The 22,025-nt window shown below is 42.0% G+C and overlaps 1 protein-coding gene across 3 annotated transcripts in view; it reads left to right on the forward strand.

The window, feature by feature from the left end:
- LOC122562034 (dynein axonemal heavy chain 9-like) overlaps window positions 1-22,025 on the forward strand; it is a 508,505-nt gene that overhangs the window by 354,714 nt on the left and 131,766 nt on the right. For all 3 annotated transcript variants that reach the window (XM_043714478.1, XM_043714476.1, XM_043714477.1), the window contains 3 exons: window positions 11,446-11,610; window positions 17,951-18,091; window positions 18,513-18,683. In XM_043714478.1, coding sequence (XP_043570413.1) covers window positions 11,446-11,610; window positions 17,951-18,091; window positions 18,513-18,683 — 477 coding nt within the window. The remainder of the gene's footprint in view (window positions 1-11,445; window positions 11,611-17,950; window positions 18,092-18,512; window positions 18,684-22,025) is intronic.

The following is a 22,025-nucleotide window of genomic DNA, read 5'->3' on the forward strand; positions in this document are numbered from 1 at the left end:
TGAAGAAGGGCTTATGCCCGAAACGTCGATTCTCCTGTTCCCTGGATGCTGCCTGACCTGCTGCGCTTTTCCAGCAACACATTTTCAGCTCTGATCTCCAGCATCTGCAGACCTCACTTTCTCCTTGTAGTGTATTTAGATCTTTTGGACAAGATCAAACAGATGGGAATAACATATATGGTTAGAGTGTAAGGATTTGGGGGCAATATACTCCCATGGATTGAGAATTGGTCAACGAACAGAAAACAGAAAGTAAAAATAAACAGATTATTCTCGGGGGAGGAAGCTGTTACTTGTGGGGTACCCCAGGAATCAGTGCCATATCCATCGCTGTTAGCGATTCATATAAATGATTTGGATTGTTATTCAGTTGTTATATTTCTATATCTGCTGAATACCTCAAACTGAGTGAGCATTGTCAATAAGGTGAAAGGAGTCTTCAAAAGAGAATTTGGACAGGCTTGAGGAGAACAGATGGAATGTAATATAAAATGAACGTGATGTTATTCGCTTTGATCCAAAAACCAGAAAGGCAGAATATTTTCAAAACATTTGAGAAGTGTAAGTGTCCAAATAGCTCTGTGTGCCCTTCTCCATAAGCTATTAAAAGGCTAATGTGCAGATGTAGCAAGCAATTAAGAAAGTTAATGATAAGGTGGCATTCATTTCAAGAATACTCGAGTACTGGACCATCTTGCTCCCACTGTATAGAGCCTTGGAGCAACCTTCCCTGGAGTATTGTGTTTTGGTCTCCTTAATAAGGAAGGGTACACTTTCCGTTAAGGAAGCGCAATAGGAGTTCACCAGATGAAAGTCTGACAATGTACGATTATCTTATGAAGAGAGATTGAAGGGCGATTTGAAAAATGACAAGTGAAATCTCTGAAACTTACACAATTCTTCAAAGGCATGACAGGTTGCCTATAGATAGGATGTTTCCCCCAGCTGGTGACTCGAAAAGCATGGGGCGGAACTTAGGATAATAAGGAGACCATTTAAAACTCAGGTAAGAAAAACTTGCTTCATTTAGAGGATGGTTGATTTTTGGAATTCTTTCTCCCAGTGGGCAGGTTCAATATAGATGTTGATAGGTTCCTAGAGATTATTGGCATTGAGGGATAATATGGCAAAGTAGCATTGAGGACATGATCACCCATAATCTAAAATGGTGGGCCAGTCTCGATGGGCTGAATAGCCTACTTCTGTTCTAATCTGCCAATGTTCTGACAATACCTGTAATCAAAATATCTCATCCCAGTGACACGTGAAGGTCTCATCATGAGTTGTTCATTCCAGATGATGAATTTCAATGTCCAGGTAATTATCCTTGCTCGTCTTTCAGAATGTGGTTCAGAGTTTCAGGCGTATTATTTAGACATTCTTTCATAAAATTCATTTGAGCTTGGCTGCTTTCAGGTCAGGTGACTTTGGTAGCTAGTTTCAAGCCTTCCACTCAGTGTTAACTATTTCTTTCTTGAACCAGCATTCAAGGCTTTTAGGTTAGTCAAGGAAACTTGAAGATTGGCTAGTGGAAGTTTGATATAATGCAGCTCAATGTAAAGCACATTTGCTTCTGTAGTAAGGGTCTCTTGACTCCCAAATGAGATAGATCTTTATCTTGCTATCTAAAGCTATTCAGCTGAGCTCCTTTTTTCCAAAGTCTACTGTACATTTGAATTACCTGATGTGCACAACTACAATGAAAATTAAAGGATGGAAGTGAGTTAGGGAATAAGCTTTCACATTTAACAAAACTTATTGAATATAAAGTTGATTAAATATTTGGAAAAACTCAATACAGTTCCTGACAGAATCAGTCCCTCCCCACAAAGCAACCATTGAAAAAATAAATTTGTAAAAGCAACAGGGGCAACACGTTGGCTCAGTGGTTAGCACTGCTGCCTCACAACGCCAGGGACCTGGGTTTGATACCAGCATTGGGTAACTGTCTGTGTGGACTTTGCACGTTCTCCTTGTGACTTTGTGGGTTTCTGCTAGTGCTCCAGTTTCCTCCCACAGTCCAAAGGTGTGCAAATTAGGTGATTGACCATGTAAATTACCCATAGTATTCAGGGATGTGTAGGTCAGGTACATTAACAATGGGAAATGTAGAGTTACAAGGATAGAATAGGGGGATGGGTCTGGATGGGATGCTTTTCGGAGGGTTGGTGTGGATTCGTTGGGCCGAATGGTCTGTTTCCATGCTGTGAGGATTCTATTTAAAAAAACAAGATAGCTAGAATAGTAGGTAGGTTCATCGCTACATAGGATGGAAGAATTTCAGATTGTGACCTCACCAGTCTGAATTCTCCAACAAATGCACGCTTGCAAAATTGAAAACCATAACCAACTTAAGTATCCAAGATGCTTGCCTGAAACAGGTATTAAGTACATTGAATATGCAAATCAAAGTCCCAACGCATGTTTCAGAATCCCACTAAAACATAGTCATGAATTGGATAACTCATTCTGTCTGCATATTTCTCAACTTTAAGTGTCTGCAACACCAGTGTCTGAACAAGATCATTGAGACCATCACCTATCACGAAAATAACTTTATACAGATATATAGTAGTACCCCCGTCCCCTGGGGGATATGTTCCAAGACCTACTGCAGAAACCGTGGATAGGAGCAAACCCATTCATTTAAATGGGAAACACACCTTGTTGGCAGCCCTCTGGTCCATGGTTCTATAACATTCCCTGTAATATGTTTGGGCCGCTGGAAACCACGGGTAACTGAAACCGCGGTAACCAAACCCATGGATACAGGGGTCGCCCAGTATATACAGTGGAACTCTGCAGGCTAGCTGTAAGACTTCTTGGAGATTAATACCAATGTTCTAGCAGACTTCCATTTTCTTATGTATGTTATATCCTCATGGCAGAGCACAGGGGTTTATTCCTCTGATTATAAGTATTTCTCTCACCATTACCTGTCTCTCACCTTTTATAAACAAATCTGCTTTTCTGTTTTCCCTTCCAAAGTGAGTGACTGCACATTTCTCCACATTCTATTTCATCTACCACCTTCCTGTTCATTCACTTAACCCTTCTAAATCATTTTGCAGTTTATGTTTTCATTTCATTTTGTATCAGCAGAAAATTGGATACATTGTACTTGCCCCCACCCCCCACCCCCATCTAAGTGATAAGAATATAAGAACTAGGAGCAGAAGTAGGCAGTTCAGCCCATTGAGTTGCTCTGCCATTTCATATGATCATAACTGATCTCACAGAATCCCTACAGTGTGAAAACAGGCCCTTTGGCCCAACAGGTCCACATCAACCCTCTGAAGAGTGTTCAATCCAGACCCATTCCCCTACCCTTTTCCTCTACATTTACCCCTGACTAATGCACCTAATCTACACATTCCTGAACAATGTGGACAATTTAGCATGGCCAATCCACCTAACCTGCACATCTTTGGATTGTGGGAGGAAACTGGAGCACCCAGAAGAAACCTATGCAGACACTGGGTGAATGTGCAAACTCCACACAGACAATTGCCCAAGGCTGGATTTGAACCCGGGTCCCTGGCACTGTGAGGCAGCAGTGCTAACTACTGAACTACCATCTTAGCCTCAACTCCACTTTCCCGCCCATTCTCCATAATGCTTAAGTGCATTACTAATTAAAAATGTGTCTGTCTCCTCCTTAAAATTACTTAACGTCTCAGCATCCACCACACTCTGAGGTAGTGAATTTCACAGAATCATGACCCTTTCAGAGAAGTAATTTCTCCTCATCTGTGTTTTAAACCTGTTCCCCCTTATTCTAAAACTGTGACCTTTCATTCTAGATTACCCAACATAAGGAAACACCCTCATTATGGCTACTTTGTCAATCCCTGTTAGCACATTGTTAATTGGATCTGCTCTACACTCCAGAAAGGAGAGGCCTAAACTGCTCTATATCTATAAGACAAGCCCTTCGTCTCTGGAAAAGATTAGGGCTTCTCATGATATGAATTATAATTGAGATCATTGATACACAATAGCTGATCCTGCTTCCCACTGGTCACAGCCTGCAGATTGCAAGAATTACTCTTTATTCCAACTCTGTTTTCTGTCACCATAGGTTAACGTGTCAAGGGGCAATACAAAGACAGGTATGTCCTTTGGTGGGGAATGGACTCCAGAGCTATTGGTGCAGGATTGGGAAACTATATTGCAGATCATTCTAAGAATAGATACAACTGAGAGTGATACCAACCACATTGTGATGAGAGGGAGCTGTTAATAATGTGAGTGAACCTGGGGGCCCAGGAAGTGTGGTTGGATGGTCACCAGCCTGGTGGGTATAGAGTTGAGTGAATAGCAGTCGAGAGTCTATTGCTGAAAAAGCACAACAGGTCAGGCAGCATCTGAGGAGCAGGAAAATCGATGTTTCGGTCCGGAGCCCTTCATCAGGAATGCTGATGAACGGCTCCGGCCTGAAACGTTTATTTTCCTGCTCCTCAGTTGCTGCCTGAGTGACCTGCTGTGCTTTACCAGCAACACACTCTCAGCTCTGATCTCCAGCATCTGCATACCTCACTGTCTCCTCCTTGAGTGAACAACAGATCTGTCTCATGGGCAAAATGGCGGCACGAAGGGGAGATGGGAGAGAAACTAGACAAGAATGCAAGTTCTCAGGGCTGGGGGAGGGGAGGTTTAGCCCAGTGGACAAGGGGAATGACCAACATTACAAAGCAGCTGAATATGTAGCTAGATTTTACATGCATTTCTTTGGCAGGGATAATAGGAGCACGAAATATTTAACAGATGGCAATCGTTCACCTCCTTCTCACCTAGCCATGAACTCAACCCACGTAATGTGCAATATTTAAATAAATCATTCCAAGTCAATTATATAGAAGCCTCTTGTTCTGAATGATACGCTACAATACAGTTTGTGTGGGCAGTCCATTTTCTGGGCAAAGCTGAGAAGGAGTGGGTAGGAGGGCACATCAAACAGGGTGAGTTTAATATAAATTTGATGCCTCCTGCCCTTGCTTCCTTCTGTGCCAACTGCCTTCTAAACTCGGAATGTTCCCATCCATCCCTCTCACCTCCCTGGTTTCCAGGATCCTTCAACCACGATCCCCAGGCATTACCTATTGGGGCAGCCATGACACCACTTTATGCTTCGTGATGGAGTCCTGGCAGTCTTTGAGGAGAAAGTGAGGACTGCAGATGCTGGAGATCAGAGCTGAAAATGTCTTGCTGGAAAAGCGCAGCAGGTCAGGCAGCATCCAGGGAACAGGAGAATCGACATTTCGGGCATAAGAAGGGCTTATGCCCGAAACGTCGATTCTCCTGTTCCCTGGATGCTGCCTGACCTGCTGCGTTTTTCCTGCAACACATTTTCAGTCCTGGCAGTGCCCACTAGCTTGGTGGTGCTAGGAGAGACGGAGTTAACTTCTGAAGCTGGGACCTTCTCGTACAGAGCGGGGAAGACACACTGTCTGCTAATGTAGTCTGCCTGCCCACTGTAGTGTGTCATGGCCATGAGCTGGATTTGTTTTACTGGTGTCAGCTGCTGAACAACATCCATTCTGGCAGGTGAGGCACCTCCATGTCCTCTCCACAATCATACTCTGCAACCTGTGGCCTGAGTGTTTGTGACAGAGAGGTCATCTGCAGTCAGTGCCACAGGACGAGAAGATTGGGTCCAGGCGGTGAGACTGGTGTATGCTTACCTATGCAGGCCCACCGAAATCAGTTGTAACATGCACACCGTCTACTTGGCTTAGTATAATGTCCATTAAAGTGATTGAAAGCAACTCACTTCTTCAGGACAAAGCAATAAAATCGCAGGTAAGTGAGCTATTAAACTCCAGTTGCTGCCTATGAACTAGTCTATGCATTGAATATGATGATTGGAGAATTTTATAATGGTTGCAATGTATCTAAATTGCTCTTTCATTGCATTTTTTGATAAGTCTGTCTTTACAGTGTGAGACAATTAATCTCCAAATCGTTTCAACCAAGTATTTGAAAACTATAGTCAGTATTTCATATCCTTTGCTTCTGGAGCTTGTGAAAGTTTTTTTTTCAAGAATATTTCATTGAACCTTGATCAGCTTCAGGCAAAGATTCACAAAGCTGACATGTCAGATTTCTAACATGTTGTGTTTGTAGCAGAAATTGAAGAAGCTATTTTTTCTGCAGTTTGTTTAGGTACGTTAAAGAGGAGCATCAGCATATTTGTGAGTTTTCCGTTTTCTTCCTATTCCTCCCTGTTCTCTCAAAACAGATGATGTGGTGCCATGGGCACTAGCCACCATAAGATACTGTGACAATTCTATAGCTTTAAAGGGTGCATTCTGTCCTGGTTTTATTTATGAAGAAAGGTTGAAAAAGACATACCAAGCAGTCTACTCAGAGCCATTAGTGTGAGACCCTGGGGTTTCTTTTTAAAGTTAGAACAATAGAAGCAGCCTGAATGGGTGGGGTCAAGCTCCCACAGAACCAGGATGTTTAGTTTTTCAGTAGCAGTTGTTACTGAGGTCTTGAAGCTGGGATTGGAAGCTGCAACTCTATCTGCTACTCTCTCTCAGTTTTCTCTTGATGTTTTTTCTCTTGAGCTGGAGTTGCACATGAGACAATCTGTTTTACTGAATTTGCCTTTTTCCAAAGATGTGCTTATGGGAGGTTACTATATTGGAATGGTTAATCAGTAGTAGTTAAAAATCTATTATTCTGTTAAGTTTTCCAATAGAGTTAAGTTATTCCAATTTCTTCTTTTTGTATTTTAACTATAGTGAATGAATAAAGTGTGTTTTACTATAAATCTGGTAGTTTGACCAGTTGAATTGCACCTGGAATGCAATACTTTATTCTTCCCTAGGTCTCGACTATCTTCTGAATATTTTGATGGGGTTTGATCTGGTCCATAACAATACCCTGTAGCAGTTAAATTCCTTCATGAAGCTGGGCTTGAACTTTAATCTGGAAGCCAAATCCCCATCAAACTATTTCAATGTAAACCTAAAGGCTGTGAAATCAGGAGGTTCGGATGCTGTCAGTTCTATTTTCATTAGAAACACTTGCTCCATTTACTTCAATTGCAATCTCTTCCAAACTCTAAATTGATGTGGATTTGAGCAAGTGTTCAGTGGAAATGATGTGACATTAGTCAGTGTTGGATGCTGATTTGATGTAGGACAAGCCATTTTGAATCTTGTTGCTCTAGTTAGCACCCTCACGTGAAGCAATATAACTGAACATGTGTTCAGCAGCAAGAAAAATGACCTTGTCTGCATCTGTGTTATTGAAAAGGATGTGGTATTATGAACTGTAAGATTGTAAGACTATGAGATGTAGGAGCAGACTTTGTCCATTCAGCCCATTGAGTCTTCTGTGCCGTTTCATCAGGCTGAGACATTTCTCAACCCAAACTTCTGCCTTCACCCCATTATCGTTGATCTGATTACCAATCGAGAACATATCAATCTCTGTCTTAACTGCACCTCAATGACTTGGCCTCTACAGCCTTCTGCGGCGGTGAGTTCCACAAATTCACCCCCCCTCTGGCTGAAAAGATTCTTCCTCAGCTCTGTCCTAAAGCATCATCCCTTCACTCTGAGGGTGTGCCCTCAGGTCCTAGTTTTTCCTACTATTGGAACATCCTCCCCATATGCACTCTATCCAGGCCTCTCAGTATTCTATATGTTACAATGAGTTTCACTCTTGATCATTCGAAAATTCCATCAAGAACCTCTGCTGGAGAGCCCTGTGTGACATGCTTCTAACTCCACAAGTAAACCCTCTTATGGTTTGTCTCTGTGCTATTTCCCTCTCATGTTGTAGCCCATTCGGAAATGGTACCACAGACCACATGAGTGGAACCAAGCAATCTTCTCAGAGCCTATTCAACAAGGGTACCTTTCCCATGATTAGTACAGCTGTGTATTGTATCATCTCTAAGCAACTTTTCAGTACACTGAGTGACTTTCACAGATCCAGTAAAAATTAATCAGCAACTGACCTTGCAGCAAGTGGTACCTGAAAAGATAACAAGAGCTACAAGTTTTTCCTTTGCAGATTGGAAGTAGCCTGAGAGGACGTAGGATGAAGAATGCCATGATCATTAATGGTTTCCATCCCATTCCACTCCTCCATCACTGAGTGTTGCTGCCACTCATTGTGAACGTCTTGTCCCTTAAAGGGACGAAATGTGTCAGTGAGTGAATCTGATACTGTCTAGGGAGGTACCTGCCAAAGTGAAATATCTGGGATGGCTGTGTGCTGTTTGCAACAAGGCTAAGTTTTCACAGATAAGACGTTCTTATGAATAAGTGCCATCGTTCATGGAAATTTTAGGTAGGTTGGTAAAGGGGGTGTGGAGGATGGAACAGTTAGTGTGGTCAGATAGGGCATGTGAAGGTCCTTTTTTTGTAATATGTCATTTGACCTCACATTGAACATTTGAGTTTGAGGCAGGCTGGTTAAGGGTCTCAAAATAACACTTTTTAATTGGACATTAAATCTAAACAATTCTATATGTGGTAATCACAGGTATACCAGGCTCTAACATATAGTTACACTAGGGAAGAGCTGATCTATCCTCTCTTTATGAGCATGTCTGCTTGTACATTCCAAGATTTTGAACGTTTTAACTCGACCCACGCTATGCTATTTATACTTAGTGACGTGCAGTACTGTAACAAAATTGCAATGTTGCTCCAGGACCCTAAAGCTCTTACGCAACAACATTCACTGAACTTGACCATGATCAGTCAGCATTCAGTCATAGTCCAAGTCTAGATTGCTGGTGTTAATCATTCACATTCCTGTGCAGCATCTGCCTGAAGACCCCCTGCAAGGTTGAGGGCCTCTTCATCAGATAACCTCATTGCCTGTTCTCTGATCTGTTGCACTTTCTTCATCTTGTCATCTTCCTTCAGCAATTCCAGTCTATCATAGTCAGAAAATACCTTGGGGTCACAAGGAATAAAACAGGCCAGATTTAATGGATAATTTTTGCATGATTCCCCCCTGCTGAGGCATGCAGCCACTCAACAGTGCTCCATGTTAAGCTGCCTGGTGAAACCACTAAAGGCAGAAAGCAGCATAAGGTTAGTGTGCTGCCTGCACTACTTTGAGCAGGGATAGGTTACTCAACATAATCTCTGTTTCCAATTTCGAGAGCTATCCAATTTTATCCCTGTAAGCTCTCCAATAAGGATTGTTGAACAGCAGCCATGAATATGTCCTCGGGTGTTACATTGACTAGGACAAGTGTAGCATTTCCTTCCACAGAATAGTAATCCTGCAGGATCAAACCTCACCTGTTCCCAGTCCCGAAGGATTATTTCCACTTTGCACAACCGAGCCAACTATGATTTCATATCGATTCCACATTGCGGTGAACATGAAGAGATGTAGATCTAATGTGTGGTGTGTGTAGTTAAATCATATGTTACTTCAGGAAGATTGTTTCAAGTCTCAGCTGTGCCCATCACAGCATTGTGAGCACGCCATTCCAAGAAGAATTAAAATCTACCAACAGTTGGAAAATGTCCAGGATGACGAGCAGTGCCTGATTTTATGTTCTCCCCATGTCTGCGTGGGTTTCCTCTGGGTGCTCCGGTTTCCTCCCACAATCCAAAGATGTGCAGGTCAGGTGAATTGGGCATGCTAAATTGCCCATAGTGTAAGGGAAATGGGTCTGGGTGGGTTACTCTTCGGAGGGTCAGTGTGAACTGGTTGGGCTGAAGGGCCTGTTTCCACATTGTAGGGAATCTAATCTAATCTAATCTGAAATTAGGTTACAGCCTATTTTGAAGGTATTTTGATTAAAAAATTTAGGAATACTAATCTCCACAGGCAGCAACACCCAGTTGATAAGGCTGAAAGAGTGCAAGCGATGTACTGGGGTTCATTTGTAAAGAAATAGAATTCAAAGGCAGCTTTAAGATTAACATTTGCATAAAGCCTTGGTTGTACCACATTTGGAGTACTGTGTGTATTTCTTGTCTACGAAGTATAAAAAATAAGTTAAAGGAGAAAGGGCAGAAGAAATTTGAGAGGATGTAACCAGAATTCAGAGAATTCATACACTGAAAAAATTGAGGCAAGGCATAGAATTAATGGGACGAGGTGATCCACCTCCACTTAGCTAACCAGTCATGAGGGAGGAGCCTAACCCCATTCCCAAATTTAATGGCAGGATCAGTGTGAAACAGCTGGAAGTAGTCCACTGCTCCATCTGGTGACTGTGCTGTCTCAGCTCTCCATCCCCAGCAGCTCTGCTGGGATTAGTGGCCACTGCTGAGGCAACAGAGTCCTGATAAAGAGGCACTCTGACCTAAAGGAGTCTCATTGTGGCAGGGCTGGCAAACCAGGGTAAGGGGCATGGGGCCCGGATGTGTGAGATGGATTGGGTAAAGTGGGTTATGACCTCGAGGAGGGATTCTCCTAGGGCCCAGTCTTCAACCAACTGCAGCAAGTGTAGCTGGCTTCCCACACAGTGGTGGAATGAGGCAATGTAGTGTGGTCATTACTTTATTAATTAAGAGCCTCATGGGTGGGCCACAGATATCTGCTCCATTGTGTAAATATTAGCAGAGGGCATAGGTCAGGTGCCACCCACTAGGTTTTGTGTGCTCCACCAAATCTTCAAATCCACTGGTGGGCAGAGTAAAATTTAGCCCCTGTCTGTATTTCTGTAGAAAAGCAAACACCGTGAAGAGTCCTTTAAAATTATAAAAGGACTTGATAGCGAAATTGTAGGGCAATAATTTCCACATGGTACAAGGAGGAAATCATATAAAAGATAGCCACAAATAGATGAAATAACAATTTGCAATAATATCTTTGCACAGAGAATAGCAACCTTGTGGAACTCAGTGCTAGGATCATTGGGGAAATGCTTAATGATGGTTCTTTAAGAAGGCATTTGATTTGTGGAGGGAAAGGATGCAGAATTAGGAGACGTGTTAAGTGGAGCAAGTTCCTGTACAGGATAAAATGCAACATTATCTGTTTGGACTTAACAGCTTGTGTCAGTGACATAGATCCAAATAGAACTCCCTCCTCTTATCTCCTTACCTGAGAAGTTAATCATCCCAATATTCTGTTATGGCTTGTCACTTGTGCTTCTTTCAGTATTGGAACAGATGTAACTCATGTCCTCTCTTACTCCCCAAAGTACTGTTACACTCCATTGAAGATTTGAGTAATATACTATTGACCTAATTTTAATTAGCAAAGTAATTTTTAAAAATCTGCACTTTGTAATTGCTCTGATCTTCTAATTAGGTCACGAGTGATGTTAGAATGAAATCACCAAACACACATTCTATAGAGTAGACAGTAACCTCATTTTTGCCGTCGTTTGTAATTTTAATTGACTGAAACTTTCATAAAAGGCTTGTCTCCTTGCAGCTTTTGCTCTTGTGGTGCAGATAATGTTCTTAAAATATGTTTGAAATCTCTGTGGTATTTGCTTTGCAGTCCAACCTCACAAAGCAGCAGAACGGCTTCAAAATCACCTTGAAAACCTTGGAGGACAACCTGCTTTCCCGCCTTTCCTCTGCTTCTGGAAACTTCCTTGGAGACACGGCCTTGGTAGAAAATCTGGAGACCACCAAGAGGACAGCAGCCGAGATTGAAGAGAAGGTGAGCCCAAATCAGACCACTGAGTGAATGTCGTTTGGTCAGAGCAGATGCCTTCAAACAAAATTGGAAGTGATTTATAATGAAAAAGGGGACATATTAATTCTCAGTCTGTTGGAAAAACTTGTTGAATATTGTAACCAGTTTAGTAGAAACTAAACAAAAAACATTAAATTTGCCTTATCTTCTGCCAAAGCAAGCGATCTATATTCTGACCTTAGATTCAGTCTGTGTGGATTAGGAATGTGTCAATATAAGTATAGTCCTGACTGAACATTTTTTTTTTTAACGTACCTGGCCTACTTAATTTCTAACTCACAATGTCCTCTGTAGCAATAATAAGGCAGCCAGTTCACATGTGAGCGCTTGAATTAAGTAGGTAATATTCACTAAATTTGTTACACAACATGCAGTCTTTTGGTTGTGGATTTACACCTGAACGTTTTTAAAACTTCCATATAATGCTGTTTTCTCATTGAATTCAAAGGGCAGTAATTGCAAGTGAGAAAATTTCCTTGCTATTTTATTTCAATTGTGGTAATGTCAGTGTAAAACAGCACAAAAGCAGGGATGTCACACATGTGTATTAAATTTTCAGACTCAAAATTCTGCAATTATTTATAAAGTTGGAAAGGTGACCATTTGAGGCTCCCCCTTTAATCCATTCTCCTCATTTTGTCTTTGGCTTGAGAGGTCCATGAATAAAGATCAGGCAATGAAAGGTGCATTTCCATACATATTTTATGAGTGGTACATATTTCAGAAATATGACTTCAAAAGAGCAGGAGATAAAGGATATCCGACAGCTCTGACAGACACTTTTATTTTCCTCAGAATTTACGACACAGTTAACAATCGATATGTTTTGTGTCAGGTTCATTAAATTAATAAATGGCATTAGTGCTGAAAGGCAGGTTTTTCTGCTGCGTCCCGGATTGTGTGGTCATTTCTAGAACAGTGTGTGTGTGTGCAGCATTTTAACATCTTTCAAAAGTGACTGGATGAAGGACCTAATTCTCAAAGATCCTGTAACAAAGCAATAGCAATTCCATTGTTCTACTCAAGTTCTATTTGCCCATAATTCCTTCATATTATTTTCGTGATGCTGCATCAAAAAGAAACAATATTAGGCATCCAATCTCTTATCATCTCACAGTATACTTGGAGACACAAAATCCTTGTGTTGTCAAATTCTTTGATATTTGGCTGCATTTTAGCTGCTTTGATGTTCTAGTTGGTGGGGTATTTAGTTTTCATGAAATCATAGAGTCATAGAGATGTACAGCACGGAAACAGACTCTTTGGTCCAACTCGTCCATGCCGACCAGATATCCCAACCCAATCTAGTCCCACCTGCCAGCACCCGGCCCATATCCCTCCAAACCCTTCCTATTCATATATCCATCCAGATGCCTCTTAAATGTTGCAATTGTACCAGCCTCCACCACTTCCTCTGGCAGCTCATTCCATACACTTACCACCCTCTGAGTGAAAAAGTTGCCCCTTAGGTCCCTTTTAAATTTGTCCCCTCTCACCCTACTTGTGCAAGGTTTATTGAAGACAATAGAAAATAACATGAGTGGCAGCATTTTGCCCCAGTCTTCGGTTGGTAGTTGTGGTTGGTTCAGCAATTTATACAGAATGGTGATCAGTGGTGTACTTCGTTACTTGACTATCACAGGTATCAATGGTTTAAAAACATCCATTGGACCAAAGAGGAAAATTTTGAGAAATGAAGCGTGTTTACTGCTTTATTCTGGAATAGTATTCACTCAGTGAAGAGTGGGAAGAAACAGAGCAGAAAGTAGATTCAAATATGACCAGCGTACCTATAGCAATCTACCTGGCTCTCAGGGAAGACTTAAGTAGCCTTGTAATGCTGTGTTTCACATATCCTGAGTTTGTTCAGCCATATGACACTCCAATGCTAAACTTCTTGTCCCAACTCTAACCCCATCTTTGATTCATTTCCACAGTCAGAATTCCTTCCAATAAATTCACACAGTTTGCTTGTGCTCAACTCTGAGCATATCATTCTTCATGTTGACTACCCACTTGGGGGGCTATGATGGGAATGGCAGGGCAGTAGAAAGGTCAAATAAAGTTCAATGATTGCTTTAATTACAGATCATCATTTTCCTTAGGTGTAATGCAATTTGTGTTATAAAGACCCCAGTGAATTACCTTGTGTGACTAAAAAAATCTTACTCTCATGCTTTTCATTAATTCCACATGGTGCTACTCTGACTGCTGAGATGTCTATTCCAGATTACCTTAGCTTTATGAAGCCCATAATGCACTGATCAAAGTCTGCCTTAGTGTGTTTTTTTATTCATTCATGGGATAGGGCTGTTGCTGGCTATTCATCCCTAATTGCCCTTGAGAAGATAGTGATCAGCTACCTTCTTGAACCGCTATAGCGCATACGATACAGGTACATTCAGAGTATTGAACCAAGTGTAACACCAAGGAACTCTTAGAAGATTGGAGTCAATGAGAGTCAAGAGAAAAACTCTCTGCTGGTTGGAGTTGCAGGAAAATGACTCTGGTGGTTTGACCTCGATCCTCTGAGCTCCAGGATATCTCTGCAGGATTTCCTCAGATTAGAGCTCTGGGCCGAATCATCATCAGCTTCTTCATCAATGATTTTCCCTCCATCCAATGGTGAGGACTTGCATTTCTACAGGCAGTGAAGAGGCATTACAGCACCCTCTTCATTTAACCCCTAATATGGTTGGTCACAACATTTTTTCTTTCTTTCTTTCATGGTCTTCTAACATGTAGCTATCACACTGCAATCAAATTTAGTTAAGCAGATCAAAACAAAGGAGAGCCAATTTCAAGGTTTTCTTGAGTGGAGTTTTATTGCCTATTATTCCCCCCCACCCCCCCAAACAAAAGTGCTGACATTAGCCATGCACAGATATCCAGGGAATGAGCTTTCCAGGACAGGAAAGTAAAGGCAGATGCAATTACAGATCTTAACAAACCTTTGGTTTACAAGAAGGAAAAGATTTATGACCAATTGTTCAGCTGCTATCTTGCTGCCTTAATAAGAGGAAGCTGCAGGTATCTGACTATCTCACTGAATCTAAGCTATTATTATTCCAAATTGTTTTTTGCTGACTGATGGAAGTTGAGTGGGAACAAAGACCTTTTACTATCCTTGCTGTTACAAGGCTATGTGTTCCTTTCTTCCTCTGTTTGGTTGCTCAAAGCAAGCTACTGAAATATGGTTCATGTATATATCCCAAGTAAAGCTCCATCGGGCCAGATTCTCTGGGTAGTGGCAATCCCACAAGATTGTCACCCCACCTCTCCTTTTCACAAAAGCAGGGTACTCAGCATCTCTGAGAGGGACACTGTGCTCATGGCACACTGCTTGGATGTCGGGTCAAAGGTGATTGCGTCTCTGGGTGCTGTGTTGCTAGACCTGATCCAGAGGAGGTGGGCAGTTGTAGCAGGTACAGAAACAGTAGAGGGCTGGGTCCCCAGGAAGTGGGTAAAGGGGGTTGTGTCCAGTTGGTTGCTGAATGCCAGGTCTGATCGAAAGGGAAATTGAGACAGCCTTGGGTTGAGTTGGAAACAAAAACAGAAATTGCAGGAAAACTTAGCAGGCCTGGCAGCATCTGTGGAGAGAAATCAGAGATAATGTTTCATGTTGAGTGACCCTTCCTCAGACCTGAAGGTAGCTAGGAAAATGTTGGTTTATATGCAGAAGATAGGGTCGGGGGATGGGGTAACGAGTAAACATAGGTGGGAATGGAGCTCAAAGAGAGAGAAGAACAGTTGGACAGACAATGAAGTGGTTAACGATCTGGCTGGGAGGGTAACTAGCTCTTAATGGGGACTGTTAAGTGGCTGTGTGTAATAGCAGAAAGCAATTTGGTTGGATTGGATTGGATCCAGGGTGAGGGGTGGACTGTGGGGAAGGGGAGAGATGGGGAGGGTCTGGGGAGTGTGTCAGGTGTGTGGGAAGGTGTATTTACGGAAGTGTGCCATAAGTATAGGTTCTTTTAAAGTAGTTACTTATATGTTAGGCTATGCATTTAATAGTACCTCTTTTTTTCCCTGAGTAACAAGTTTACTTCATTTCTTTGGAACATTTCTGAAGTCTCCAGTTTAAATAGAGATTTTTTTTTTGATGATTCCACCTATTGATGAATGGCCCAATGAAATCTTCAACTTCCCAAGTGATTCCTTCAGAGTCTGCCATGGTGGGAATTTGCAAAGTTCCTGTGCATGTCTCCCATCTACACTGCAATAATGATGGTCTGGCCATCAGAAAACCCCAATATTCACCTTTTCAAACTGAATACATCAGAGGTAAACTTGCATCACTAACATGTGAATATTGTTATCCAAGTGTAAATCAAATAAGAGATATGATTTTCTCAATGCATCGCTGAGACTCAGTGTGTCTTCATTATAAATCGTAATTCTGATGTATCCATTTTGTCCATTTGAATTGGATTGCTTGGGAGTGTAGGGTAATCCCAGCAGCAATTATAGTCAGCCAGTGCCCTTTTTAAAGCCACTTTTAGATCATGAAAGTTTCAGGTTTTCAAGTCAAACGACAAAACTGGAATATTGATCATTCTCACTAGAATTGTAACAAGTGACAGACTCTGTCACTGGGTCAGGAAGCAGCATGTGAGTCTCTGACGGAAGGTGTTGGAGGGGTTTGGTGAGAAGTACGGAGCTCCTTGAGAGTGTTCCCATTCCTAAGTGCTCTTTGTCATTCTATTTCACATTTCCCTAAATCCATGGAATGCTATTTGCAGTGCTTGGTTTGAGATCTTGAACGTAAAGACAATGCTTTCCTTCACTCTGTTTTCATAGAATCATAGAATCCCTACAGTGTGAAAGTAGGCTATTCAGCCCATTAAGTCCACACCGACCCTCTGAACAGCATCCCACCCAGACCCATATCCCCAACCTTCTTCTCTTTGATTCTGCATTTCCCATGGCCAATCCACCTAACCTGCGCATCTTTGGACTGTGGGAGGAAACTGGAGCACTGGGAGGAAACCCATTAGACACAGGGAGAATGTGCAAACTCCACACAGGCAGTCGCCGAGGCTGGAATCAAACCCGGGCCCCTGGCGCTGTAAGACAGCAGTGCTAACCACTGAGCCAACATTGGCAGACAGAGTGGCTGGGTTGTGGCTGAAGCTGGGTAGTCAGCTGCTATTACATTTCACTTTTTGTGCAAATAGTTTTCATCCAGGGTGGAAGGAGGAATGCCTTGGACATTGTGATACTCATACAAGCAACAGACCCCTCCGTTATGTCTCAAAGGATGTGCAGTGTCTCTCAGAATGCTGACAGATCTATACACATTTCCCATTACTCCTCTGGGATGGCCTTGGAAGCTCAGCACCTTTGTCCAGCTCAGCAGAGCTTGGAGTGTTCTTTGCATTGCGCACCCACTCCCCCCTTTCCACTTCCCCCAAAAAAACAGGGAAGTCTCCAATGTAGCTGAGTATTGTATCAATATTCCCTCAAAATGTACAACTTCATCTGAGGACTTCTCCGCTTCCTCTAACTGGAACTCACTTGGGTAGATCCTGTGGGAAGTGAAGGGTACAAATTTGATTGATACGGGAAAATGCTTGAGGTCAATATTGTGCAGATCCTGACATTCAGTTTGTGGTGATGTGAGTGATTAGACTCTGCCTCTCGGTCACACCCCAAGGCTGCTCCTCCTAGGTTACTACGGAAGTAACCTGGCTGAAAGTGGGACATCACTTGCCTTTATTGCCCCTGTGAGGTATGAATCCTCTTGAGATATTGTGTCTATGTTCTAAAGACCACACTCCATTGGCTTAGAGACCTCCAGCTTGTTTTGTGTGGCTGGCCTTTTCCTGTTGTCGACAACCGTAGCTTTTCAGGCCTCCAATCCATCCAGCGCCAGTTCCAGGGAAGAGTCAACAAATTACAGAGATTTGGGGGTTCACAATGTTTCCTCCTTGACTTTTGCTTCAACTGAACAGTTCAAAAATCAATGCAAGGTGCAGCCTCTCTGATCCCTGCTAGGTGGTCCTTTAATTAGACATCCTTCCATTGATCATGGTTACTTGTATCAGACCCCACACTCGGTGGTTGGTGGGGAAATCTGAAGGCAGAGTACTCCTGCTCCAGTCAAGTTGTAAAATCAGGTCAAATTGCACGACTGCAACTCGGCTGGTTCCCGGTCCATTAAACAGACCCCTACGATGCTAGTAGATCAGTTCTGATAAAACCCGTGGCCTGTAATCTCATTCTGTGAATCAATCAGTTGTTTTGCTAAGTAAGAACTCTCACTTCTTCCTGTTTGATCCTCCACTCCCTTTTAATGCAGGTTAAAGAGGCCAAAGTAACGGAGCTAAAGATCAATGAGGCACGCGAACACTACCGACCTGCAGCAGGACGAGCTTCTCTGTTGTACTTTATAATGAATGACCTCAATAAAATCCACCCCATGTACCAGTTCTCTTTGAAGGTATGCCAATATAAGCCCACCAGATGTTTACTTCATTCCCTCTTGATCAATTTAGCAGATGAACTACTTCAATAAACAGCCTTGATTTTTAATGCAGTCTCATTGTTCTAAATCCTTTCAGCATTATTGTATTGAAAATAAAGGTCAGGTGTCAAAATCTCCCCAGAACTGTGAAGAAAAGTCATCAAGTGCAAAATTCATTGCTTTACAGGGTGATCAAAGAATTACTCCGGGGGGATTTGAAGCAATTTGTTTTATGTTTCAGAAAGTAACTGCTTTTTGATATTAAATTGCCAGCAAAGAATGAAGAGCTAAATCTAATCTTGACTTTGGCATGTTTATAGAATAAAGATTTTATTGCTGATGATATAATGTTCAATAACATAATTTGCTAATAAATTCTGCTGCTATTTTCTTTCAGGCCTTTAGTGTTGTGTTCCAAATGGCTGTGAACAGAGCGCCAGCTGATGAAGTCCTCAAGCAGAGAGTGGCCAATTTGATTGACAGCATCACATTTTCCGTGTTCCAATACACAACGAGAGGACTGTTTGAATGTGATAAACTGACCTATACAGCTCAGGTTACCTTCCAGGTAAATAAACGTTATTCTATAGCTCTCCATTTAATCCACATTCATTTTCACACTCTCCTCTACAAAGCCATCCCTGTCTGTTAGAGCTTGGTTTCCCCAGCAATCTAATGGATAAATGCAGTGCCTGGGGTTACTAGATATGCTTTTCACTCCATGCAGTCTTGTCTGAGCTGGTGTTTGACAATTAGCCTGTGCTATTGAGAGGATAGCACAGTCCTCATTTCTTCTTGCTGTTCAGTGACCCGTACCAAAATAAGAAACGTAAGTGTAGGTATTGAGTGAGGACAAGAGCTCAGATATTAAGGTTTCAACTGCTGAATAGTTTGAAACATTCTCAGTGCTGAGACATGAACAATGACGATTTGGTTGATGTACCAAAATATTCCCCAGTACCATGTATAAACTTATCATGCCAAGTGCTGGTGTAATGGAAATGCCACTGGAGTATTAATCCAGAGGCCCAGGCTACTGCTGTGGGGCACAGGTTCAAATCCCACCATGGCAACTGGTGGAATTTAAATTCAGTTCATAAATCTTGAATGGAAAAGCTACTCTCAGTGATGATGGCTATGAAAATGTTGTCAATTGTTGTAGAGGTCCATCTGGTTCACTGATGCCCTTTAGGGGTCTGGCCTATATATGACTCCAAATCCAGAACAATTTGGGGTGGCAAGGTGGCTCGATGGTTAGCACTGCTGCCTCACAGCACCGGGTACCCGGTTCGATTCCAGACGCAGTTGACTATCTGTGTGGAGTTTGCACATTCTCCCTGTGTCTGTGTGAGTTTCCTCCAGGTGCCCTGGTTTCCTCTGACAGTTCAAAGATGCCCAGGTAAGGTGGATTTGCCATGCCAGATTGTCTGTAGTGTGCAGCCTAGGTGGGTTAGCCATGGGAAATACAGGAATATGGGGATGGGGTGGTGGGTCTGCTTTGGATGCTGTTCAGAGGGTTAGTGTAGACTCGATGGGTTGAATGTCCTTCCACACTATGAGGAATCTATGACTCTCTATCATTTAAGTTCCCTTTGATATGGCCTCAGTTGTGTCAAACTGCTATAAATTTAAACGTGTGGATGTACATACACCACACTTACCCAAGCAGTTTGAGAAGGTGACTGACTACGACCCTCAAGATAATTTGGGGTAGACGATAAATACTGGCCTCGACAACTCATGAGCAGTTAAATAAAATAAATAAATCTGGCGCCTTGAGGGGAAAAGATTGTGTGGATCAAGCAAAATTGGAGTTTGGTTTAAGTCTTATTTCTTCAACCTTTTGTGCTTTGTTTGGAATCTTTCCTAAAGGAAGCATGGCTTCTGTAATTTGTGTTATGAATCATTGCTGACAGTGTGATTATAGAGCAAAGCACATTTGTTCTGAATCACTGTTGAATTGTATAAAAGTCTATAATACAATGATAAAATCAAAAATGACGAATAATCCGAGGATTTTTATCAAATAACCTGAAAATTATTACTGTCGGTCTTCCTGAAAATAATAATTACTTTTTGCATTAGACACTTCACACAGAGAATCTGATTTTTTCCGCCTTTTGTTTTTATTTTAGATCTGCAGCTTTGCAATTTTTTTTTTGGTCATTTTATCTCCTTTCACTCTGCCAGTCTATCCATACCTAGTTCAGCAGAATGATCTAATAGAACTTTGCACATACGTTTTCTAAGACTCTGTGTCTGCCAGGAGTTGCTGTCTGACAGACTGCTGATTGTTAAATCAGCCATGAAGATCGCTGCTCCCAATCTGATGAGCTCTCAGTGTTGATCTAAGCCGTTGGAAAATCGTAAGTGTCAGAAATCAAGCTTTGAGCCTCAGAAAATCTGCACCACTGCATTGAAATCAGGAGGATATTCACACCCACCTTGGAGTGCCTCCATGCATATGGACTACCGAATATGGATTAGCCATAGCTTCAAGGTTTTACTGTGATCCCCCCTGATACTGTAAAAGGGAAAGATACCTGCACTTACGTAGCATTTTTCATGACTGCTGGATGTTCCAAAATGCTTTGCAGTCAAGTACATTTTAAATGTTGGCATTGTTGTCATGTAGGAGATATGATAGCACAGAAAGCTCCAAAAAACAGTGTTGTGTTAATGACCAGGTTATCCGTTTTTGTTTTGTTGGTTGAGGAATAACTGTTGACCAGAACTCCAGGTAGAATGCACCTGCCCTTCTTCAAAATAGCGCTGTGGGAACTTTTATATGCACCTTGGCCTTGACTTAATTTCCCATTGAAAAGGTTTGTTGTGTTAATTATTCGATCTGCAGATTGCTTTTTCAAAGTTTGTGCGAAGATTTGTAGCTCGGGTGCTCGTTGTTGTGGTTCTGTTCGCCGAGCTGGAAGTTTTTGTTGCAAACGTTTTGTTGCAAACTCACCAGAACGAAGGACCCGATACCCAACATGAGCAAGACGAATGTAGTGTACAAAATACCATGCAAGGACTGCACTAAATACTATATAGGACAAACAGGAAGACAGCTAACAATCCGCATACATGAACATCAACTAGCCACGAAACGACACAACCAGCTATCCTTAGTAGCCACACACGCAGACAACAAGCAACATGAATTCGACTGGGACAACACTACTATCATAGGGCAAGCCAGACAGAGAACAGCCAGGGAATTCCTAGAGGCATGGCATTCATCCACAAACTCCATCAACAAACACATCGACCTGGACCCAATATACCAACCACTACAGCGGACAGCTGAAACTGACAACCGGAAGCGGCAGGGATAGACCACTATAAACACCGGAGGAAACATCAAAGAAGCGCTTCGCAGGAGGCTCCCAAGCACTAATGATGTCGCCTAGCCAGGGGACGAAATGTTTGAAACTTCCAGCTCGGCGAACAGAACCACAACAGATTGCTTTTTATATTCATTTTCTGAATTCCTTTCTCCTTTCTGGTTTTCCCTTCTCTGTGCAAAATAAAATTCACTTTGAGAAAAATAGACTATTTTCAAATTAAAGTAACATGATTAACAAACAACAAACACTTTGTAGCAGAAGCAAGCCATTGATGATGAATGAAAACCAATGAACAACATGTATTAAGTTGGAACTTTTTGTTTTTCATGTGTTGGTCATACCAATAAAATAAAGCTTTGGGTATACAACACCAACATGCTTTACAATAAGTGGTTTAGCATTAGTCATTAGCCCTGCAATTTTGTTGATGTACCAGGAAGAATCTATTTCTACATAGAGCCAATCTCGGGTGGTGTTAAGCATCACTTTTTTTGAGCAGGTGGATTAAAGGTTCGCTGTGGGACAATATTCTACAAATGGTTATTCAATGACTAACCACTGATAAT

Source organism: Chiloscyllium plagiosum, chromosome 24 (genome assembly GCF_004010195.1).
Source record: "Chiloscyllium plagiosum isolate BGI_BamShark_2017 chromosome 24, ASM401019v2, whole genome shotgun sequence".
Lineage (NCBI taxonomy): Eukaryota > Metazoa > Chordata > Chondrichthyes > Orectolobiformes > Hemiscylliidae > Chiloscyllium > Chiloscyllium plagiosum.